Source organism: Brachycentrus maculatus, unplaced genomic scaffold, assembly GCF_059751285.1.
Source record: "Brachycentrus maculatus isolate JH-2025_06_01 unplaced genomic scaffold, ASM5975128v1 h1tg000005l, whole genome shotgun sequence".
Taxonomy (NCBI): Eukaryota; Metazoa; Arthropoda; class Insecta; order Trichoptera; family Brachycentridae; genus Brachycentrus; species Brachycentrus maculatus.
Genome location: NW_028280760.1, coordinates 391972 through 419513, shown reverse-complemented (window position 1 = coordinate 419513; position 27542 = coordinate 391972). Strand labels below are relative to the sequence as shown.

Here is a 27542-nt window from a genome sequence, read left to right as displayed (position 1 = left end):
GAAGATGCCTTTTTTTCTACACTGGATATATATTGTAATTATAATGTTATATTTATAACAGGAAACAAAGGGTATTGAACAAGAAGGAAGTAACACAATGCGGGGTCCGGGGTCACACTGAAGACCCGAGACCGACCGACAGCAGATACCGGCGCACGCGGCGTCGGTGTTGGCGGGAAATAATCACTTTCATGAGGAAAATACTGCCACCATACCTTTTAGCGGTTTCATAGTACCACCGCTAGATGGCACTAGTAAAAAACAATTGAATTCATTCAGTCCTGTCACTCATTATCGGACCGTCACATAATTACAAGTACATATTTGGTTCCTATTACCGTTACCGTTCTGTTTCGATACAATTAAAAATATTCACATGTAAACTTCCTGTGCATTGTATAAGACTTTAATGCGTTCGCTTCCCTAGTGCAGTAGTTAGTGACGGAAATTCCAGGTTCGATCTCAGGAGGGATGAAAATAATTATTTTAATTTTTTAACTATCCATATTTATAATTATCATTTATTTTTCACTTCTATACTATATTTCTTTAATACCACCCTAGACACTTGAAGGTCAGGACTGATCACCTTCCCTTGATCTAATCAACGATAAAGATAACACTACATACTTATATATATATTGCCCTGCCTTATGCACCCATGGGTGTACATAAGGGTTAGAAAACGAAAAGTATGATTCTTACTTTATTTATAAGTCATTCCGTTTTATTCGCAGAATTCGTTCGTCTAAATACAGGCTTGTTTGCTGTATACAAGAAATTAAATCAAACATTATATTATAAAGACGATGGACTATGATTTTTCGTGATTAGATCGATAAATTTATTTTTCCTTCGAATTTTATCACCTAAATTGTGTTCAACGGTTCTATAATAATGTTATCTTGTAGATATTAATAATCTGATGACAGACGACAAATTTTTACAATATGTTCATATTACATTAAACATAAATCGAAAAAACAATACAATTATATTTTACATGTACAATTTAGTGATTAGTCATTTTTAATTAAAGTTCAATCGGCTATTTTGATATTGAATGATGTCCATAAGAATACAAGAAATATTTTATTATTGCACATATATATATATATATATATATATATATATATATATATATATATATATATATATATATATATATATATATATATATATATATATATATATATGTATATATATATATATATATATATATGTATATATATATATATATATATATATATATATATATATATATATATATATATATATATATATATATATATTTTTATATATATATATATATAAATATATATATATATATATATATATATATATATATATATATATGTATATATATATATATATATATATATATATATATATATATATATATATATATATATATATATATATATATATATATATATATATATATATATATATATATATATATATATACTTATATATATATATATATAAATAAATATATATATATATATATATATATATATATATATATATATATATATATATATATATATATATATACATATATATATACACAACGGAGTCCTGGTTCCAACCCTAATGTATGGAAGTGAAGCATGGAATTGACAAAAAAAGGATGAAGTACACTGAATGCGGTCGAAATCCGATCTCTCAGACGAATGTGCGATGTTCGAATGGTAATAAGATGAATGAATGCAAGAATGAGCATTATCGATAAGATTGAAAAAATGTATATATATATATATATATATATATATATATATATATATATATATAACACAACGGAGTCCTGGTTCCAACCCTAATGTATGGAAGTGAAGCATGGAATTGACAAAAAAAGGATGAAGTACACTGAATGCGGTCGAAATCCGATCTCTCAGACGAATGTGCGATGTTCGAATGGTAATAAGATGAATGAATGCAAGAATGAGCATTATCGATAAGATTGAAAAAATGTGTGTTGAGATGGTTTGGGCGTGTGAATCTTAAGAGCGAAGAATGAATAGTAAAACAATTTTTAACAATAATTTTAGTATATGCATATTGTGCACCTAAGTTTCACATATATTATTCAGACATGAGTACATGCGACAAGTGACAAGCGTATTGTACAGGATTCCCATTGTAAAACTGAGACCAGATTTCGTTGCAAATATTATCCGCGTTAGTCACAACCAGCGGAATTAGTATCATGAGCACATAAACCTAATGATATCGCGTATCTTTCTGTATCTTCTTTCCATTGGCCAAAGATAACGAACGCTTATAACGTTATTTACTCGCGATGAATATCGCCCTGTACTCTGTCTAAAGCGACGGACAAGTCGTTCATTCGTTATTGCTTCGCATTGTCAACGCAGCGCACATATTGCTGCTACCGGCAAATTGTTACAACCCGACAGTTGCTCAAATACAGCCTTGTCAACCAAACGTAACAACGCGGCAAACGTTTCAGCCGATTTCAGCTATTCGATTCACGAGCGCCAAATCACGTCAGTTTTTTTTTGTTCGCGAGTGTTTTGGCACCAGTGGTAAAGTGTTGTCATCGATTGTATTCGCTCGTATTTGAATCTTCAAAATGGAAAACAAAATGGCACCTCCCCCTTACAACCAATCGGCTATGCCTATGCCAGGTCAGTCAAATAATAAATACTAAAAATATTCATAAAACATTATATTTTACGTGGGTATGTACTAATTCTAACATCAATGGTACGCATGTTATCAATCATTCAGCTTTTTGTGTGAAGGTAAATATGTTTCCAAGTAATCAATAATAAAGATAAAATTATGTACGTCGCATGGGAACAATTGAAGAGTAGAAATGTATCTATCTACATATTTTCATTAAGCAAATGAGAATGCCTTGTACATTCATTTAATTAACAAAAGTATTTACATTTATGCATTTCCCCGTGTACGTGTGTATTCATTTCGAAAAAAGGCAAAATATCGTTACATTTTTAACCTACACATTTTCAATGAGTGTGGATGAATTTGAATGTTTTTAACGGTAAGTTTCGTAAGTACATTACAAACAAAAAAAATCTTTTTTTTTCTTCCATCCTACGAATATGCATCAAAAATATAATGATTAATAGAAAAAAATATTGATTATTAATATTATTTTTTGACATCTCATCAAGATGAAGAAGAATATGGAAGTCTGGGCATTTACGGGACTGACGACTGTCAAAGGCTGGTTTGAGTGATCACTTTACACACTGTAACATTCACCAATTCTACCCACTATTGACAACCACACTCAAATATCAACCATACTCAAATTCTAAGAAGTTATATATGAACCAATTTAGAAACATTGTTCTTGAATCACTAGAACTTCACTAGAGACATCTATTGGTCTCACTATTTGATCGATGACAATCTGATTTTCCATTTTATAACTTTCCATATATGTATACGTTATTATGGTTTTCAAATGGTTATATATATATTTGTTTTATTTTTTAAATCTCAACATTGATGAAGAAGAATATGAAAGTCTGGGTATTCACAGGGCTTATGGCCTGTCATATTCTGGCTAACCAGCCTTGAGTATTTACTCATTATTTCATATTCTTCTTCATCTACGCTGAGATATAAAATATGTAAAAATAACTCCAAACGTGGAGAAACCTAGATTTCTGAAAAAAGATTTGGACACACAAAAATGTTGTGAATTTTATGTAACATGTTTGTTTATGTGTATAGGAGTAACATAGACATGATTGAAGATAATCATGAAAGTATTTTCAAAAGTCTCGTTAACAGTAAAATATAAAATTTTCAAACTAATAAAATATTTATCCACACGCGTAAGTATGCAGGTACTTATCGACAGATAATCCAAGTTACTCTTGTACTTATTTATCTTGGGGCATCATAATTATACCGAAGCGTTAAGCCTACACACTAGACGTCACTTTTTTTCTGAAAAATCAATACTTTTGATATGTACTCGTACCTTTTCATATTACTGGAGTAATAATTATGAATTTAGGTCAATTTACGTAGATTTTTGTAAAGATTTTACCACCAATCAGTGCCGGACTGACACATATTGTAGGTTTACTGGCACAGGGAAAGGAATAATTTATTTTGTTACTCATCGTTATATTTGAAACATTTAAAGTGTGTCCTAATACTTGTTATTTTTTATAAGCTAAAATAAGGATATTTTCTAGCGTTTCTCATGTATGTGATTATAATCCTGGATTCTGACCTCACATACAAATTAAAGAATTTCTGCTCAATAAAAAAGCTTCTTTCATCTCACCATAGATGTCTCTAGTGAAATTCTAGTAAATTCGAATTTGAACAATATAATATACACAGAATTTCCAAGAATTTGAGTTGTGTGTTTGTCAATCATGGGTAGAATTGGTAAATATTACACGTGAGTAAAGTGATCACTTGAAGCAGCTTATGTCTGTCGTAAGCCCCATAAATGCCCTGACTTCCATATTCTTCTTTATCTATGTTAAGGGTCAAAAAATAAGTTACATTTGAATGTTTTTGGTTCTGTTGGAAATTTATCTTTAAACACTTTTGTGGAAAAGACTCATAAAAATGTTTCATCATATGACAATGAATCACTTCACCGATATCTGCAGTTCCAACGTCATTCGCTGCTCGTGGGACGTATGATTTGCTTGAGTAATGACAGCATGATGTTTTTAATACATTTCATTATCATACTAGCAGATATCATAAAAAAAATATTTTTTACTTTAAATGTACAACTGTCTTTTACATGGGTGTATTTAGAATTTATATTTTAAATTTGACGAAAAGTTTAAGCTAAAAATATATTTTTTAAATAAGGTTAAATGTCAAAAATCTCAAAGCGAACGTAACCGCCTTATTTATACATAACGACATTTCTAAGGGTAATTTAATCAGTACCACCTACCTGTGTAATATTTCATTATCTGTGTGCAGTGTATTTACCATTATATTGTTTGATTCAAGTATTACGTCATTTAACGCATGATGAGACCTGTATTTTATTACAATTTATAGCAACTATAAAAATATAAGTTTTCGTCTTTGGTAGATTTTTTTATCGTAATTATTGCTATAATTGCAGTTTGATAATTTTTTAAATCTGTTTTAATTTTTCAAATTCCTTCGAAATATCGGATGTAAAAATGCTTTTTTTTAAAAGTATTTATACAGTAAACATTGACAGGCACCACACAATACATGCAAATTACAGACCTTCAGCTTTTGTCATCAAATATATCTAATTACTCATAATATGGGAACGTAATTGAAAGAATTTTGTTCTACGTTGAATGTGATTCAAGAATACGAGTATTAGCAAAAATATTTATATAACTCTTGATTTTGTTACTGTAGACGTAGGTATTTTTTAAAAAGTAAAATGGAGTGTAAAGGGGAGATGATAATAAATATAAACTTAATACATAGGAAGAGATGCTTGTATATAATTTTGAAAAATCGTAATTTTTTGGTTGACATAAAATGTTCTGACAGGAGACGAGTAGATTTTTTCTTAAAAATAAGAATTACATTCATTAATTTTCGGTTGGTTGCCTTACACTACCATATTCTGAAAACGAAATACGACAGCATTCAATAGACCTGGTGACAAATTATATTATTAACGTGGATAGCTCAATCCATTATGCATCATACCTACATACGTTAATGCTTTTACAATATAACATTATGTTTATATGGCGAAGTGACGTGTGTCGATATCGCGGCAGCAACATACACACACACTCATATACCCACATTCCCACGTACTCCGATACAATATTGTTATTCATATCTGTTATCACTTAAAATAATAGATGGAGCAATCAATTAAAAGAAATCGATTCGTGTTGATTAAAAATCTAACTGAAGTTATTATCACTGCCAAAAAACATAGTTTCATACATATATGATTGTTTATATAATGGATGGATCGATAACAATAAACGTTTTTTTAGAATAAAATAACAACCATGTAATTTTTCCACATGAATTCTATTTGACCAGCAATCGGATTTCGTCGTATCCGACATAATCAGACTGGTAAGTTTACGTTTTTTAGTAATATTCCTCTGAAATTTGCATATTGGGGTTGATCGTACTGTCATAGTGTTGAGAATAATTGGCGGTTTGATTAATTTTTAGTACGTAACGTCTGTTTGACGTTATATTTTTCGTCAATATAACATTGAGTCTTCCGACATTTTGAATCTTTATTTTGTTTGATCAGGTAGAGCATATTTAAATAAACTGTTAAATAGCGTGGCTAACGGAAAGTCCCTCGGGACTCTTCAACGGGGAAAAGCCACGGATATGAGCGAGTTAATCCCTTAATGGTACCAATATATTATACTCATATATATATAGTATCTACTTTACTGTTACCCTGGCAGCTAATATATATTTATCGCACAGCTAAAATAATCGATCGATTCGATTTTTTAAAAGAAGAAACAATGATTTATTCAATAAGCTAGCCCAATTTACCCTACTACGATTTGAAAAATGGAGATAATGAAATTTAGCTTAAGATTATCCATAGGTCGCAACAAAATTTTCTTTGAACCCAGGTAAAATTTAACGTAATTGGACTTTTAGCTTAAAACACCGTTTTTGTATTGAAAAAAAAAGTTTTTCTTCGAAATAAATAAAGGGTTTTAAAAAGAAAAGACTTATTGAAAAATAAAGAATTAAAAAATATATATGTTTATATATTGGTTCAATACATTCTTTAAAAAAACGTACGGGAACAACTGTATATTTGAGAATACACCCTTAATATAATGATATATACTATGTACTCGTATGTACGTATGTATGAAAATACGAAATATTTAAAATTACTAAATATGATACTAAAAAAATCATAAGAGATTTGAGGTAGTTCACCTATACTGCAGAGGTGGACTACCTTGTTGGATATCCAGGGTTCGATTCCTGGAAGGAAAAATATTAGTGATTCTTCGCTTTAATATATAATTCAATTTTATGTTAGATTTATACCTGAAGCGCGGGACCGTTCGATAACTTTGGTATTTTATCTTGTAATCAACTATCGAAAAAACTTTATGTCAATACGATTCGGTGCCCCATGCACCATTGGATGCGCCTAAAGATTAAAAGAAAAAGTGTTTCCGTTTTTATTTTACACGTTTACAAATTTATCATGGCCTGTCCATTTTCCATTGTCATTCCGAAGAATGACTTCCTCTTATTGGAATTAATCGATTGATTTCGAAACCACTGCATTACCGACCTTAGTCACTAGTAACCTTGTGCACGGTACATAGTAGGCAGAGTAGTAAAAACATCACGCGACCGTCCATGTTCGTAGAGTATTGTCAGTAAAAAATGACAATTTAGCGATGCAGCCTTGCTGTTTTTCTCTATAGACATTTCCAATATTTTCACGCTAGATCTTATCACGGTCGCTGGAGTTTATGAACTACTACCACAATTGCGATTGTTCCATTTATAGTTTTTTTATTTGTTACTTAAGTTTGCCCATCACATTTTAAAATGTAAAGAGTAAAGCATTATTTTTACTTACAACATTTTGAGTGTGTCCAAATACTCTGGATCATCTCCAATTCAAGGAGTTAGGTTGCATATTATTTTTTGACATCTCATCAAAAATGAAGAAGAATATGTAAGTCTGGGGATTTACGGGGCTGACGACCGTCATAGGCTAGTTTAAGTGATCACTTTACACACGTGTAACATTCACCAATTATACCCATTATCAGCCTATGACGGTCGTCAACCCCGTAAATGCCCAGACTTCCATATTCTTTTTCATCTTTGATGAGATGTCAAAAAATAATTATTTTTACTGGATAATACTAAATAATTAATACTAGATGTATCCAGCCGCTCGTTTCTGTGGCTAAATCTGATTAAATGAATAAGAAAGAAAATTTCTAATGTGTTTCATTTCAAAATACTTGTACTTGAAAATCATGAAAGGCTTGAGAGGCAATGAAAATTTTAAAACTTTATAAAATAAATCTCAAACACTGTTTTCAATCATTTTTATTATCGATACTTTTTTCCAACCGGTTTCGACAAGCACCATGTCATTTTCAGGGATGGATATGCACATATCAATCTCTAAAGATAATAAGGCGCTTGTCGAAATGTTTGGAAAAAAGTAGCAAAAATAAAATGCTTTTAAAACAAACTTTGTTTATATTTTATTTTATTTTGTAGAGTTGAATTGTGCCACAAAATATCAACAAAAATATTTTAATATGAAAATCTATGAAATGACGTAACAATAAAACTTTAAAATTCCATGTGACCGCCACGTCTGCCTGTCCGCTACGACCAATGTTCAGCCTTGCGTATATTACTGTTACGTTTGCGTTATCAACAGATAGCACTGCCATACTATTAAAAAAAATTACCTGAAAAAAGGAAAGGCAAATATGCGACGTTGTGTCAAAAAAAGTAATCGGGAAATAACTTAAGGAGATTTAATTTTTTAAACAAGCTAGCATTGCTATTTTTATTTACAAAATGTAGACCTGCCAACCGGAGTCAAATAATTATATCACTATACGGATCCCAATAGTGCATTGGGCACAGTGAATAATTCAAAGTACATATACATTTACACAAATATGTATGTAAACCTACATTTATGTTTGTTTGTATACATCTATATTGTGGAAGTGATAATTCTTTTATGTTTGTAATAAAATGAGTAACAATGAATAAGCACAAGTGGAAATAACATTGGATGTCAATACAAGATAAAAAAATGTTGAAACGATAATAATAAAAAATGTTTAAGAAAAGAGTATGAAATACGACGTATAATTAGAGCTATTTTTTTTAGTTAAAATGTATAATTTAATTAAAAAAGTTTATATATTTTTAAACATTTATGGCAACGTTATAATATTTACTGTTCTTGCTCTTACCATTTTTTGCACCCAATACTGTTAATTTCGTTTACATGAAAGCAATGTGATCAGTCCCGTGTATTTGAAACATTAGAGAGAAAAATATCTTATTAAGAGCCCCCTGGGAATCAATATCGGAACTTCCGGCATGGTAGCCAAATGCACTGACCACTACACTTTAAAATTTTATGAAAGATTGTTTCGAGGAAAGTAGGAGTTTCAAAAAATTGAGTAGTATGGTTATCAATCATTGGTAGAATAGTGTATTAGTCAGCTTTTGACAGGTCATAAGGCCTATAAATACCTAGACTTCTATATTATTCTTCATCTACATATCGCTGATTACATAAATGCTAAAGGGCCACAGTGCAAAAAAGTCTTAATTCCAAAAATTGCATCTAAACCGTCAACATTTTCATTTTCGAAAAAGACCCCATGATTCTAAATGAAATGGACATTTCTAACACTAGAATCATGGGTCTTTTTCAAATATGAAATTGTTGACGATTAAAATACCATTTTTGGAAAAAAGAGTTTATTTTTTTGCGTTGTGGCCCTTTGCCATTTAAACAGCGATATGTTGAAATGTTAAAAATGTAAATACTTATTTACTTGCAAAATATTTTTTTCCATTATGCCATGTAAATGATCAAATGACTTTTTTTTTATAATAATAATAATAACGATGATGTTCTACTCGACATTGTAAGCACTGAGATCGCGTACATAGTAAGTCGATATTCATATCGTGGTGTGTGTCAATTTTCACATAATTTGTCTTGGATTAGAGGTTAAATTTTTCCATTTTCCCCTTTTCCTCCCTCCCGTCCCTCTTCTAGATATTTATATTAAATTACAAATGAAAAATTGTAAATGAATTGTTACAAATACCTGTTTTTTTGTTACTCATTAATGTAAATGTATTCATGTAACTGTTCTGTAAAATTTTCAAATAAAAAAGAAAATACAAAAAGTAATTATAACTTGTTATCAATTTCAGCCCCCGCCTATCCTCAGCAGCAGTACCCGCAGGGCCCGCCCCAGTTCGCGCCGCCGCCCCAGTTCCAACAGCCCAACGTCATCATCACGACCCCCATCATCGCCGTGGGCGGCTGCCCCTCCTGCCGCGCCGGCGTCATGCAGGACGAGTTCACGTGCTGCGGCATCTTCTGCGCCATTTTCTTCTTCCCCATCGGCATCCTGTGCTGCCTGCTCATGAGGGACAAGCGCTGCAGCAACTGCGGAGCCCGATTCGACTGAACGACCAAAACGACCCCCTGTACCATATATTAATCCTCCTTCGAGCAAAAGCAAGGAATAAAACCACCAACCCCAATATTTCGAAATGGTGCACACATTTTTACAAATTAAATACCTCAAAGATTACAAAAATTACATAGGTATGGCTCCCATTGTAAAGTAGAGTACATGTTTATTAATTTCCCTTTGAACTAAAGCAAGGGATAAAAATAATAACCTTAATACAATTTCAAAATACTTCATTAATTTTAAAAAAATAAAATGCCTCAGAGATTACAAGAATGAGATACATAGTTACGGCTCCAATTCTAAAATAGAGTACATGTATAATAATTTCCCGTGTACATAAATTTCCCTTGGAGCAAAAGTAAGGAATAATACCACCAACCCCAATATTTCATACATTTTTTTAAAAATTAAGCACTTCAGAAATAACAAACATGAGTTACATATATAGATACTATTCTAAAATAGAGTAAACACAAAAATAATTATATAAATTAAATTAAACAAAAAATTGGCGAAATTCGAAACTAAATCAACTACTAGCTCGGGTATTAAAAAAATTATCTCCAACATTTCGAAGTACTACATACATTATTAAAACAATAAATACCTCAGAAATTAAAAAAAAATTAAATACATAGGTACCATTCTAAAATAATGTACATATCTAAAATGATTATACAAATATAATAAAATTAAAATGTGCAAAATTAGGGCCTAAATCAACTACTGGCACGGATTACAAACGATTTTATAAAAAGGTATATGACCTTTTTATAAAATTGACACTTAAATTGATAATAATGACACAAAGAGCATTGTCACAGCGAGAGAGGCCATAATATAACATGGATTGTGACCTAAGTAAATAGTCGATTTAAATTCTAGCATGTTAAATGAATCCATAAACGGTCAGTAAAAAGGTCAGAGTTAAACAAGCTATAATAATTATATTGATAATAAGATAGGAACATGATTGTTTGTTTATTGAATTTTCGATTTTTTATTATTTTACGTGTGTAAACTGCTGTTATTGGCCATATATTGCATGCACTTGCCAATGAAACTGACATTTTTTATAATAAATACCCTTTGCTGAATATTTAAAAATGTTCAAAATACATTATTTTATATTTTATATATCGGATAAACTTGATATAGAATATAAGTCATGCATTCCAAGATCCTGTTTATAAGAAATAATCACTTATTTTAATTAAATTAAACACTTGAATATTCCACTGAATTGAGTTCTATTTTGATATTACGACTAGTTTCGAAAACGACAGTTGTTTTCATCTTCTGGTACAAATTAAAGTTTTAATTTGTACCAGAAGATGAAAATAATTGTCGTTTTCGAAACTAGTCGTAATATCAAAATAAAACTCAATTCAGTGGATTATTCAAGTGTTTAATTTAATTAAAATAATCGTGTCATTCCACAAAGTTAATGCCGAATCAATAAATGATATAAATAATCACTTACTTAAATAATATATAACTATCCCAATAATTGTAAGTTCTAGTTACCTTATTTTTCGATGTAGGTATGTAAACATATTTTACGTAATGTTTTTTTCTGAAAACAGTTCTATCAATTAATACATATAGGTCACACAATATTATCCAATTGAATAAATACTATTATTTATTGTTTCTGTGGTTGAAGAATTAGTTTCCTGTTCGGTTTACATTATTGAAATTATTTTGAAAAATAATATTTTTAGATTTATTCATATATTTAAATGTTATATATATATATATATATATATATATATATATATATATATATATATATATATATATATATATATATATATATATATATATATATATATATATATATATATATATATATATATATATATATATACATATATATGAGATTATTTCCTACATAGTTAATCGCTTTTACCAGAAACATTGATAGTATGGCGAAAATTATGCTATTTTATCAATTTCGATGATTTATCGATTTTGCAGTAGAAGGTTGTAGATAAAACCTTTTTACTTATTACGCGCACCTTATCAATTTATGGATTTTTTTTTTTGTTATGCTAATAATTTTTTTGTTAATACTCGCGTCCTTTGTTTTAATTTTATATGGCTTTAAAAATTTAATTATTTATAAAAAAGAAATATATTAAACAATGTGATGTATTTTTCACCTCAACCTTCCCTATCCTTACTATCCTACTTGCAGAAAAGCTTCTAAAAGCAAGCTTTGCGGGTCATTCCTTTAAAAAATAAATGAAAATGTTTTTCTATATTTTGAAAAAATGTTGTTAGGTATGTTTTTTAATGTTTTATAAAGTTTCACATTTTTTTATACATAAACCAAAAAGTTTTATATTTTTTCTATATTTACATTCACCAAAATTATATTTTTTTAAATGAGTCAAAAATACAAAAATTCAAAATCAGAAATATAAAAAGGAACATGATTTTTATTTTAATAACATACATATCAATCAATTTATTATCTCATGAGCTTAGTCGATTAAAAATATTATATTTGCATAAAAAAAACTCTTCATTGGCAGTTTCATGAATGTTACGCAATGTTTAATTTATTTAATAAATAAATTAATATTTATTGCAAATTACGATGTTTTTATTATGCCTCAAGAGCCGCCATCAAGCTTGCCTCTTTCACAAGGCATCTGGTTCCCGCTACCCAGGACTTCGGGAGGCGGACCTGACTTGGGAGGATAAAAGGGAGCTGGCCGATGGAAAAGCCCGAATGCTGTTTGTGGACTCCATATGCTCCACATAGGGAGCGTATATGGATAAGTATTTATAAAATTTGAACTTACGTTAATTTTTTTTAATGATCATTAAAAACGCAGCGATTTAGTGAGTAATTAAAATTTACTTTTTTTAAATAAAAATAAATTTAATGTATGGAAGTGAAGAAAAGATTTGGCAAAATAAGGTAGACTGAATGTAGTTGAAATGCGTTCTCTCAGACGAATGCGAGGTAAAACGTTGTAAGAAAAATGTTCGAATGGTGATATAAGGAAAGAATGCATGGCTGAGTTGAGCATTATCGACAACATTATGAAAGGCGTGTTGAGATTATTCAAGCATGTGAATCAAATGAGTGAAAAAAGAATAGTGAAAAAATTGGAGTCGAATGTGGTAAGTAATAAATGCGTGAATGATGAAGAGGCGAATATTGTCTACAAAGACAGTTTAGCATGATGTTCCATTCTCTCTGCCTACCCCAGCGTAAAGTAGCATGATGGTTAGTTAGTTTTTTTAGTATAATATAATAAAAAAATAGCATGGAATTAATACTAAAAAAAAATTAAAATTTCATTTTCCGTCTTAAAACAAAATACAATAAGAGTACTTTTATATCGTGTGTGTACTCGCAAAAAGCGTTAACTCGAAAATATGCAATTTTGACTTCAAGATGCATATTATAAAGTTTTCAACGTTCTTTAAACTGGCACATTACACTAAGTAGTTTAAAATGTCAATTTAATGTGGTTTAAATAGTAAATTCAAGTTTGAATTTGATAGCGGCTATTTTATTCAGGCTAGAAGCTTCAAATAACATGGATTATTAAAACAGGAATTATAGAGTTAACGTTATTTGCCAGTATACCCACGACATATTGTATTGATTGGGAAGGCTCTACTTGGAGCCAGACAGACTCGAGTGGATATTGAGCTTGAAGCTTCAGTCCTTAAGTGCATCATCAGATAACAAATGTATTACTTGGGCACGCTCACAACACGCTCACTGGAACACCTTGCAATCTTTTTCTCGTTTTTGTTTCCCGACCGTCTACTACGGGTCGGTCTACTCCAAAGGTATAATTACGCGTTTTCTGAGTAAAATAAATAACTTCAACTGTACAAAATTTTGAGTGTGTCCAAATACTTGTTCACAAATCTGGATTATCTCCAATTATAGGAGTAATTTTTATATTATTTTTGACATATCACTCACTCCTTTCAAGAACGTCATAAATCAAAAATCGTCAATTTTCAGTTGTGCATGTTTTCGGAATACCCAGAAAACGTACTATATCCCAGAAAAAGAGGCATATTTTTAGCTTAATATTTACCCGCTATAGGACAGAAAGTGTTGTTTTTGCATTTTGAAGAAAAGGTATTGTTTAATTATTTTTTAAAAAAACTAAGTATTTTTCAAATGGAGAAAAAACCTTCAGGTTTTACTTAAAAAGATCTGTTGCACAGTAAAAAGTTCAATAAGTGGCTTGATATTTATTTTGAATACATTGTATTATATTTTTAAACTTTAAAAACGTTCTCCTGACAAATCAGGCTTTTTGATTTATGACGTTCTTGAAAGGATTGAGCGATATCAGCATAGATGAAGAAGAATATTATATTTTCTGTCGTTTTTTTATGCATATGATTATAATCCAGGATTCGGACATCATATATAAATAAAAGAGTTTCTGCTCAATAAAAACAACTTATTGATCTCACCAATATGTCTCTAGGGAAAATTCTAGTGATTCAAGTACAATGTTTCGAAATTAGATCATATATACAGAACTTCCAAGAATTTAAGTATTAAGGTTGTCTATCATGGGCATAATTTGTAAATGTTACACGTGTGTGATCACTCTATGATGGTCGTTAGCCCCGTTAATGGCCAGGATTCCATATTTTTCTTCATCTATGTTAAGATGTCACAAAATAACATCAACTGTACTTCGCAAAAAAACGATAATATTAACTTCCTAACAAAACGAATTGACAACCGGTATTAAAATACCAAATTTGTTAGGAAAAAAATCTAGAAGTAACGTCTGGGTTATCGACACTACGTGTGTAATTAGCACTTTTCAATAGCATCCCTAAAGTAATAGATTTATATTATCCACTGATACTTCGTGATGGAATTGCTTTTTTAAAATGTTATTAGATTAAAACCAATATTTTTAGCTTTTCCACTTTATTTCCACATTATTTTAAATAAAGTGGAAAAGCTAAAAATATCGGTTTTAATCTAATAACATCCCTAAAGTAAAGTTACCTACACCGCGAAGTTGTAGTCTTGATTTTAAAAATATTAATTAAAAAAGAAATGTGTAAGAAGTTAATTTGGAACATACTGAAAGCGTGATATAAATATGTATGAGTTCCAAAATTTGTGTGGTTATCAATCATGGGTAGAATGGTGAATGTTACACGTGTGTAGAGTGATCACTTAAATAGCCTATGACAGGCCATTAACCCTGTAAATACTTAGACTTCCATATTCTTCTTTGCGACAAGTTTTCTAAAAATAGTTTATTGTGTTGTCTGTCTAAATATTTCACTAAGCTTTACAACGGACAATACAAGAAAAATAAGTAATAAGTATATCAATATAAGTATGTTACCTTAATGTAACAATTCCGTCTGTTCTTTATAAATACAAATATACAATCAATAATTTATATATGTATGTTATATACGTAGAAAACATGCGTAGAAGCGTTTTTTTGTTATATTTATTTATAACATATACACGTGACGTCATGTTTCCCAGAAACCAACATTAAATCCACGTGCCGCGCGCTTACGAATGTAGCAAAAACAACAAAATATCGCCAAGGTGCCAAGGTAATGTATGTACATACATATAGTAAGTTCATTCGTAAACTTATGAGCGTATTCACAATTGCCTTTGATCTGATAACTACTGGCCAACAAATTGAGGTTTTGAATTGTCCTTGAGTATGAATAATAAGAAATATTTTAAACAAAAATCAATTCCAATGTGAGTATCCCGTTGCAAGACATGAGATTTGAATCTTCTAATCATCGATCTATTACATTTTTACCTTGCTTACTATGTACAACGTTTATAGATCAATTAGTGGATTTTGATTCTTCTAGTTAAAACATGATTTATTTTAATCTATGAAGAGAACAGGATTGATAAACTAGTGTGGGCCAATCAGGAACTTCTCAGCATTTGCTCGTTGCTGGGAGAAAACCACCTAAAACTACCCAGAAACCGGACTCTTGTCTGTCGTCAACAGGCCCCCCGTTCCACTAAAAAAGGGTTTTTATTTTGTGTCCTAGCTTGGTTTATGGTACCAATGTCTTTCACTATGTTTTTTATCATGTATGATACCACCTCTCGTGAGAGTTCCTTATGAACTAACACGGGTCCGATGTCGGATAGGTCCTCACCTAGGCTCCGGCAATGCACCTTCAATTGTTGTCTTTGAAAGGTAAAATGGGGGCAAAGCACCATGTATTAAATGTGTGGGATATTTCATTTGTCTATTGTATTAAAAAGGATACTTTTATAGTGCCACAGAAATGTGTGGCAGATGCTGCTATGAGGTTAAAATTTGACCTTTATTCCATACAAAACAAGTATGTAGGTTAAATTTTTCTCACCCCCTGTGCCTCTCCCTCAAGATGTTAAAATCTTCATCTTCTCTGGTATATACCGGCGTTCTAGACGCCATCGCCTCCAGTCGTGTTCTATAAACGATAGTTTATAGGACACGACTGGAGGCGATGGTAATTTTAAATATTTTATGGTAAGTTTAAATATTTGCCAGTAGTTTCCCCTTTTTATCTTTATTGAAAACAACAATTATGATTGTTAATTTTTGGAATAGTAATTTTTCACTCGTGGACACGTTGCGCGTGGCAACGAGGATAGCCTGGAACGCCTAGTTGTGATCGGTAGCCTGGAGGGAAAGAGAGGGAGAGGAAGATCCCCCACACGATGGACCGATCAAATTAAGGCAGCAGCAGGCACCTCAGTGGTTGGAGCGCTACGTGCAGCGCAGTCAAGGGATAACTGGAGAAGAGTCATTGCTTCTGCAAGGGTCACAACCCTCAGCAATGAGGATTAAGACGGAAGAGAGAAATTTTTCACAATTCATTATCAATATCCAGATGGCTAATAAATAACATGCCTTTAGTTTTACGTTCTTTATTTAAATTGTATAAACTATTTGTATCCATTTCTACATCAATATCTTAATCGATAAGAGAATATCAAACTTTAGGGATTTAAAAAAAAAAATATTTGTTTGGGTCATTGTCAAAGTGATTATATTAATTAAAATAAACGATTTTCCTTATGTGGCCTGTAAATGCGCTGCTAAACCTTCATGCATTTTAGATTCGAGCAGACGAACGCGAACCTTACTTAACCTTGCACTTAGGTATAACCTCTTTATCGAGGCTTTGTAACAAAGGACTCGTTATGACTCAAGTTGGGGGTTCCTGTAAAGCTAACGGATGTGAAAGCCTTTGCCTCCTGCCCTTAGATAAAAAATGCTGACCCTGTCGATACAATAGTCTTGAATATTTACCCAAATGTATAAATTTTGCTCATAAATTTGTATTTAAACTTATGAACTATACATAAGAGATTTTTGAAGATTTTAGAATTGTGTAAAACATTTTTTTAAATCAGATAATAGAATGAAATGTATTACCGTGTAAGAATAGAATAACGTAAAGAATAATCAGTAATGGAATCAACGTTGACTTTGTAACACTTCATTATTAGGCAGAACGGGGGCGGTTGGAGGCGTTTAAGATGTGTGGCTAAAAGTGCTTATTGGGGATTAATCGGTTGGAACATGTAGGAAACAACAAGGTTTCAAGCAGGACTGGGGAGTCTAGATTCTTACTAAATAAAGTATCACTACAGCGAGGAAAGGCCACAATACAAGACACCCAGGGCTGTTTCTTGCGATTGCAGAAGGCATGTGCGAAAGCACAAACTACAAAGGACGACCCGCATAACATACATACATGGACTAAATTATCCCCGACATGCGTTCTAGCAGATACGCAGAGTTGAAGAGATGAGCGGAGGTAATCTTTATAGACGGGTGAAGACTGACCATGAAATGAGAAAATTAATCATCAGAAAGATGAAGAAGAACATTATTACTTACAGTTTAAATATCTAATAAAAGTAATACTGTCGATTTAATTTAATACTATCAGTTTGGGTGAGCGGGTTTATTTAATCAATTTTTTTTTTTCAAAAATGAATTTCGATTTAAAATTTACTATTTTACATAAAATAATTATTAATATTTTTGTATGTGGATTTGTTTCATTATATACTACATCATTTTTTTTAATTTAATTTTTAACGCAAAATTCGTTAATATACCTACATATACAAGGTTATGGATATGCTTGCAATTTATGTAAATTACAGTAAAAGTATTAGCAATCGGAACTGTTAAATTAAATTACTATTACTGTACTTTTTCTTATTTTGGATTTGGTTGACTTTGAAAACTAACACGAACATCATATAAATGTACTACTCAGTCATTAGTTACATGTTACAATGTAAGTCTTATTTATCTAAGAGGTATGTCCAAAAATAAAACGAAATAAAGTTAGTCGTCGGTTGGCAGTAAACCGGGGTGACATATTACCGACAGCTGTTCCTGTCCTCCTGTCGCTCTCGTCAGCGCCCATCCATTTATTTAACCGGCAATCGTCATTTCGTACTACCAGAAATCAGAATCGTGGCGTCTTAGCAGTACATTACACCCTGTAATCATATAATATGAGTTGTGTAAACAAACATTAAGAGGATCTTGACCATAGAATTTAGTTTATTTAAAGTACATACGGTAAGATGCAAGATTGTTGTTAAATGAGATACAGCGTATACCTAACATCGCTATCAACAGTGACGTGCATTCCATATAAGTACATCAACCCTACACAACTTTAGTGGAGAAAAATAAGAACTAAGATAATGATGAAAATGTGCAATGAATTATGAAAAAAAAAATCGCATTTCTTGGATATCTTTCAGGGACGAAATACATACGATTAAAATTTGAAGACTTGAATGTAGAAAGTCATATATGGGAGTGTGTTCTTATATATTTATCACATTATATAAAGTGTTCTCTCCTGAGAAAAACGATGTGATAGATCATGATCTGAAAGGTACACAAAATTTTCTATAAAACAATTAAGTGCAATGTAAAATATGTGATCGATGATGGGTAGGTATTTCGTCGTATAGTATATTTTATTGATATTTGAACATAGGTGAAGAAGAATATGGGAGACTTGGTATTTCACATGGCTTGCGACCTGTCATAGGCCGGTTTAAGTAATTAATGTATAATAATAATTAATAATCACTGACAATATAAGCGCCCGTGAGGTAGTATTTTACGAAAAGGGCGCTATATAAACTATCCAAAATTATTATTATTATTGATATAAAAATGTCAATTTATGTAAAATTACTATTAAAATATGTAATATATTTACTTTGATAAGATTCTACATGACTACACCAGATTTGAGATAAAAACATACATGTTATCATATTCCTGAAATTCGTTTTGATTGATCCGTTGCTAGTTTTTAGTGCAAAGTACGTACGAGTATTTAGGAAATGGCGATTTTTTCCTACTTGGCGCCCTCGCCTCTTGCGATTTTTTCGAGGTGCCCGTGCTCAAAATAGTGAAAAATTCATTCAATTTTTTATTGACAGAAAAGTGGTTTCTAAAATTATTTAGGAAGTCAAAAAATATCATATATTAGGGTTTTTGATAGGTTGAGTCACACATGTTGGTCAAAAGGAAATTAGGTTTAACTCTATTAACGGGGCAATGAAAACCGCGTGGTGTCAGGGACCGGGTTACCCGGCGGGGTGCGGCTTTGGGCAATACTAATCAAAATTAAGATTATCAGCAATTATCAGATTACCAACATTATCAGAAGAAAATTATGAAGAAAAAAAAACATTTAAAAAAATGAATACCATTATTTTCTTAGGTTTGTGTTTTGAAGAGCATATTTGAGAAATACCAAAGGTCTTAAAAATTAGACAGGGGTATATTTAAAAGATTTTAATGTCAGCAGAGAGAAGAGGGATATTCAATATTTATTTTTCAAAAAATTTTTTTTTGCTTTTTAGGACTTTTCCTAACAAATTTGGCATGATACCGGTTGTCGATCCGTTTTGTTAGGAAGTTAATATAATTGTTTTTTTTTTGCGAAGTAAAGTTGAAGTTATTTTTTGACATCTCAACATAGATGAAGAAGAATATGGAAGTCTGAGCATTACTGTCATAGGTTAGTTTAAGTGATCACTTTACACACGTGTAACATTCACCAATTCTACCCATGATTGACAACCACTCTACTCAAATTCTTGGAAGTTCTATATATACCCAATTTCGAAACGTTGTACTTGAATCACTAGAATTTTCACTAGAGACATCTATGGTTATTGGAAGGAAGAAGGAGGAAGAATAACCTCTATTCTGTTTTCTAATTTTCAGAAGTTGAACCGGTTTCAGTGCTATATGTGCCATATGTATAAGACGGAGCGCGCCAAGGGCGCCCTTGCTTGGCACTTGACACTCGTGCGTTTCAGGACCGGTACTGTATTTAGACAAAACGCTATCGAACTTAATCGCATATAAAAGGGAAAACACTCAATAAATTGATAAAACATTTTGATAAATAAAATAAAAATTCCCAAAATGGAAATAAATCCACTTATCTACAATTCGTGTTTTAATATCCGATAGTGATTCTAACACATATTTGAAATATTCAATCAGTTTATGTTGATTAAAATAATAAAGATTAAATGTTCCAACTTTTTCGGTTTAGCGCTTTTTGGCTTAATTTCACGTTGGTTGGGGGAAGGAATATTTATTCAACACTAACTCTCGATTTTTCATTGCGTATACAAAGAATTAGACGAACATTGTTGAAGGATGTGTATAAAAAGCTTGTTTAGTCAGTCAGCGCCGGACATTCACAGACATCCAGACCATTGTTGACAAGGTATGGGATAATAATTTTATTATATTAATTTACAAAGGGGTTTATTTCTGAGCCATATTAGAAACATATGTAGCCTGGGTCCAGGTCCGGTACTGCATTCGATAAAGGTACCTGAATACATAATTCAATTTCCTACGGTAAATAGTAGGTACTTACTTAATCGATACAAATCTAAAACATTATCGAAATTAACTGATTGTTTGGTTTACCTTTATCAAGTGACACGTCATTGTTTTGATATAAATGGATAATAATTTCATTAAGTAATTAAACTATTAATATAATTCTTTTATCCGATACTGGATTATTCACTGGGTGAGATGTAAATTTTTAAAGGTGTCGTAACGTGATATTAATCATTTATTATTCATCCCTTTTTTATGAAAGAAGATAGAAACTTTACCGGTATGCGGAAGGATCATTGCGTATGTTATATACAGGTTTTAAGAATAAATGCAATATGGATGTTCAATAATGGGGAGAATGGTGAACGTTGCTCAAGCGTATAAAGTGATCGCTTAAGACAGCCAAATGCCAGGTTGTAAGCCCTGTGATACTCGGACATCCATCTTCATACATAAAAAGGGAAGATTAATACAGGTTTCATGTCAATTTTACACATTTAAAAATAAATAATTCTGGTTTGAAAATTAAGCTATTAATTTACACAACAAATTTTAATATTAAGAGCTGCCGCTTATCTTTGATGTATTTTTAAGTAAAAATTAAAGCTCGTATAGCGGAAATGCCATTTTAGATATTATTATATCGCGCTATTTTAACATCTATTTTTGAAATATTTGTCCATTTTTTAAACTTATTTATTTCATAAAAATGACATCACCGGATAACAGATGTAAAATTTTATGTAGATATATATGCTCTCCTTTATTACATAGGTATTTTGCTAAATAAACATGTGCAATGTGACTTGCGCCATATGAGATATTATTAAAATGATACTTCCGTCTGAATATTTGAACATGCTCCTAAATCTACACAATAAGTATGTATGTATGTATGTATATACTAAACAAATTGTTACGTATGTCTCATGCTTATATTTTAGTTTAAATCTGCTCTCATTCAGTCCATACAAGGTTTTGATCTAAGAATATGGAAGTCTGGGTAATTACCCTGTAATTACAGGGCTTATGACCTGTCATAAGCTGGTTAAGTGATCACTTTACGCACGTGCTACATTCACCATTCTACCCATGATTGACAACCACACTACTTAAATTTTCGAAACTCCTGGATATAATGATCAATCTCATGGCACAGTACACATGAGTTCACAACAGCCATATATGTTGGATCGAGAAAAGTTTTTTTATTTAACAGAGACCCTTTTATTTGTATGCAAGATCTGAGATGTCATGAGATTAACCAATCAATATCTAGGAGTTCCGAAAATTTGAGTATTGTGGGTGTCAGTGATGGGTAGAATCGTGAATATTACACGTGTGTAAAGTGATCACTTAACCAGCCTATACAGGTCATAAGCCCTGTAAATACCCAGATTTCCATATTATTTTTCATCTTCATATGTTGAGATGTCAAAGCGTAAAAATAACTCCTGAGTGGAGAAACCCCAGATTTGTGAACAAGTATTTGGACTCACTCAAAATGTTGTGAGTAATAGTTTCTTTTCAATAAAAAACGTAGTGTATAAGAATGGTAACTTTTCTCATTTTTACTCCTTTATCCCAGAACATGTTTATATGGTTTTAGTATGCACTCGATATGTACGAGTAGTAAACCATTATATTACCGTTGCATACTTTTCAAAGTAATAAATTATCTTCATCGCCGAGAGTTTCATGAGTACATAATATAGGGACGAGTGTGTAATACAAAAAATAAAGGATTTATATAGCGTATTTATTTTTAACCTTACTTAAACGCAGATGACATCTCAGAGTAACGTTTGAAAGCTTCACTTTATTTAATAGTAGTCGAGAATATCATACCAGACGACATTTTACCGTTTAAAGCGGATTTTGAGAAAAATATAGGCAACAAAACATTATGCACCTAGCTAATGTAGTATTTTGTAATAAATAGTATCACGTATTAATGAAAAGTAAAAGAAAAATATATATTTTGTATCAGACGCCTGTAATATTTGTCGAATGCTGCAAAAGCTACAATTACATGAGCCTATGATCGTGTTACCTTGACTGATCACATTTCATGTGTCAGTTCTTTTTTGTATTAATTAACAATAGAGAAAATTTAAGTTTTGTAATAACTGAAATTTCATGGAATAAAATAACAACTACTTATGTAGTTTTTTTTCCATTTGAATTTTATTTGACTAGAAACCGGATTTTATTGTAATTGACATCGCCAGTCTGATGATGTCAGTTACAACGAAACCCGGTTGCTGGTCAAACAAAATTCATGTAGAAAAAACTTCGTAATTGTTATTTTTTTCAATAGAGAAATTACCTCAAATTAGTTAAGTAAGCAGGTAGAACTGTTTCATAACATTTTAATTTGGTTTATGCAAGTACATATGTGAGTATATATTAAATGTATCTAACCTAAGAAATTCCCGCAAAACTATCGATTGACTTTCTCGTAAAACCCATCTGGACGCTTAGTAACCGTATAGGAATTATGCTCTTCTGGGAAAACAGTTAATACTTCTTTATTTTTATCAATCGGCGTCCAAACATTCCTAGATTATCCCTGATCATCGGAGTTAATTCAATAAATTTGAGTAAACTCAATATTTATTGCGCTTTATCTATACTTTTTGACAGTTATTTTTTATCTGTGCTAATAATAATTTTGTTTTTTATTATTTTGGTCGATTTTTGAACAATATTAGAGAAAACTCTGTGAAAATTTTAACTATTTTGCAAAATTGTACTGTTTTGAAGGTTCTACAAAAAATAACGTTATTTTACTGTTTTTTGTTATGTTGGAGATATTCGTTAACAATTTTTTAAAGATGTGACCCATATTTATTTTTTTTACATGTTTACCCTATCATTATTAACGTAGGTGTAGATGTCGATATGCAAAGGATGCCCTTTAGTTCGGTTTTGATTTGGCAATTAGAAGGTAGGTACCTATTGCGATTGAATGTTTATTAGTTTTGATGCATGAAACGTTACCAACCTTGCGAGGCACAAACTTCACAAAGGCGGATGCAAATGTGACGAAATGAGGAATACGTGGTTATTTATTTGGATCGATTCAGCGCTCGTTGGTGATGGTTGTATTTGTCAGATGTATGGGCGCTTTGCGCAGCAGTCCCGCGCACGCGGCGACTGACAGTTTTAAATTTAACTCTTGTCGTACCTAAGTTTATATTTCTTCATAATTCGTAACATATAATTCCATACGCGACGCGTGGGTACGAAAGTATAATATTAGGACCATCATGCTACAATTTTCTGAGTGTATCATCTCATGTTGCTGTGTGAACTGCGACAGATAACCGATGTTTCCGACATGTTGGAGTCATTTCCCGCCAACTTCTAGCGCGGGAGATGTATGTAACACGAAGTTTTACAGTGAAATTTCTCACGAAATTGGAATCCAAATACTTTCATTACATACGTATATTCTATTTGAAATTTGAAATTTATACTTATAATATTTATATGTCGCATTTTTTTCGTTGAAAAATTATAACATCAAATAGAAGTTACATGATATTGACAAAAAAATTATGTAGTGGAAATATATGTGTACGAATTGTATTTTTAAATTTTGTATCTCTTATTATTTAAACTACTACATATTATGTTTGGCCTTTATGTATAAAATGATTATTTTTTGATAGTATATTTATATTTTTTTAGTTTTATCAAGTAAAAATTACTTTGAAGGTCCATGAATAAATAAAGACTACATTTTGTTTAACGTCTGAAATACTTAAAATATGTTTACTTATTTAAAAATATTCAGTAAAAATGAACAAGTGAAGTTTTGTTTCGATTATTGTGTGGAAAATATATATTTCCGTACATATTTAAAATATAGCAATGTTATTTAGATAAATTTGCCTATTATCTGTAAAAAATATTTCATTAGTATTTTTTATAGAACCATCTTGAATTTTGAATTAATGAATTATAAACGAAAAACAACTTGCTGGCTTGACAATTTTACTTCAGTGTAATGTCATGAAATGGAAAAATAATATTTTTTCAAAAAATGGATATTTACAACTTCCAAATCCAAATAATATCATTTAATATAAGAGAATACTTCCTGAAGAATAAATTTATCCATCCCATATTATTTGTTTTAAACGATTCTGTATGTCAATGGGTTAAATATACACACTAATGTATGCATATACGTACTAAGTATGAAGGTACATTGTATTAATAAATTCATAAATATATTTCAATCTTTTCGAACGAAACAAAAATAATGATACCAGGTACTGATCATCTGATTCTTAAATTTTGAAGATAATTACAACACCCTTAATAAATATAGTTAAATTCAAATTTTATATTCATTTTCATTTTATATTTAAGGTTATCTTTGATCGCGTTTGGAATCGTTACGGGACGAACCGTATTATATTTTAATCTTTATTACCTCTTTACGAAAACGAACCTTTTATTTAGCTATTCATAAAGTAAAAATCATGGAATATTCATCACAATTTTTATCATAAAATTTCAATATTCCATATTCATACTCACGATCAGAATACAATGATATCGATTGGTGTCCTGAAATATATCAGGTGATAGACACCAAAGAACAGGATACCGTAGTCTTTAATACATTGAATTACGGGAATTGAGTAATTTCGACATACTATTACTTTATTTTAAGTACCCAAAACAACGTACCTGGTACAATTGTAACAGTAACACAAGTGAGAGTGCTCTTTTGTTCCATACTCATATTTCCATTCACTCATATTTCCTGTTTAGTTTTTCACTCATATTTCCTGAAATACAGTGGAACCCCGAAAATACGAAATCCCGGGGTATCCGAACAAAATTTAAAGAAGAATGGAAAACATGAAAAAAAAATATGCAAAGACTGAATAACACATTTCGCTCACTCCTTTCAAGAACGTCATAAATCAAAAAACTTGATTTTTCAGGATAACGTTTTTAAAGTTTAAAAATATAATACAATGTTTTAAAAATAAATATCAAGCCACTTTTTGAACCTTTTACTGTGCAATAGATTTTTTTAGGTAAAACCTGAAGGTTTTTTCTCCATTTGAAAAATATTTCATATATTTCAAAAAAATAATTAAACAATACCTTTTCTTCAAAATGCAAAAACAACACTTTCTGTCCTGTAGCGGGTAAATATAAAGTTTAAAATATGCCGTTTTTGCCGGGATATAATACATTATCTGGGCATTCCGAAAACATGTATAGCTGAAAATTGTCGATTTTTTATTTATGACGTTCATGAAAGGAGTGAGCGATTTATTGTTACTTGAAATTATCGTACGTAACCTGTTTAAAAACTATTAAAAAGTTAATAAAGTATACAGTATACAGTACTGTACCTGTATTGCTACTCAAGTACTGTAATATTAGATTGAGATGGAAAAAGTTGCAAATAATGTACATTTACCTTAAAAGAAACAGCGTCATATAGTACTTTATCAATATTAGAGCTAAATGAAAAAGAAAAACACAAATGCAAATTTCTCGGCTAATCCGAACAGGCCACACCCCCAATTAATTCGGATTTCCGAGGTTCCACTGTACATGTTCTTCGTCATTCTTACATTTTCTTCTGGAAATGACAGATTGAACTGCCATCTGTTGAGAACTTTATGAAGCCAGCCAATTCCAAGTCGTTAGCCCCGAGAATGTTCAGAATTCCATATTCTGAACATTCCCTCTCTGTTGAGACATCTAATATATCACCTTCAGGGGTGAAACAAAGAATTTTAGTGCAAACAAAAAAAAATACTGGTGTTAAATATATTGGACATATATAGGTAAATTCACATATTATTTATACTCGAAATTCTAAAATGTAAATATTTAAGAATAATTAAAACGCAGCGCTATTTTGACCGTATAATACTAGAAAAAGTGACAATCTAGGGTATAAACACTATATACATGGTGACTCAGTCAGGAATCAAACCCGGGAAAGGAGTTGTTCCAAAATTGTACTTTTGTCCTTTAAAAATGTCGATAGACGTAATAAAAACCGCACTGCGTTAAAATTTATAAATAAATGTATTTTTGTGTATTTTTGGTGTATTTTTTATGTAATAAAACAAAACGATTATTTGCCGTCTTTTTATTTACTTTTATAAAATGTTTTATCATCATACATGAATGTTAATGAAGTATACAATACAGTATAAATACAAATACAACGTAAATATCAAAAGAAAAAAATAGGAACCTATATTATGTATTTTATTATAATCCACTAACAAAAATTACACGTTATACAATGAAAAATTCTATTAGAAGTTAATAATATGTAATAATTTATTTATAACATACATATGATATTAATAATAATGTCAACACAATAATAGTCACAATGTGTACAAATGTGCAGGGACCGGTTATG

At 30.8% G+C, this 27542-nt stretch overlaps 1 protein-coding gene across 1 annotated transcript; it reads left to right on the top strand.

The window, feature by feature from the left end:
• The first annotated feature begins 2347 nt into the window (after positions 1-2347).
• LOC148313766 (membrane protein BRI3-like) lies at positions 2348-10914 on the top strand. The gene is made up of 2 exons (XM_088278305.1): positions 2348-2651; positions 9934-10914. Exons 1-2 carry the CDS (start codon positions 2597-2599, stop codon positions 10191-10193), a joined length of 315 nt encoding a protein of 104 aa, XP_088134431.1. The 5' UTR covers positions 2348-2596; the 3' UTR covers positions 10194-10914.
• Positions 10915-27542: the final 16628 nt, after the last annotated feature.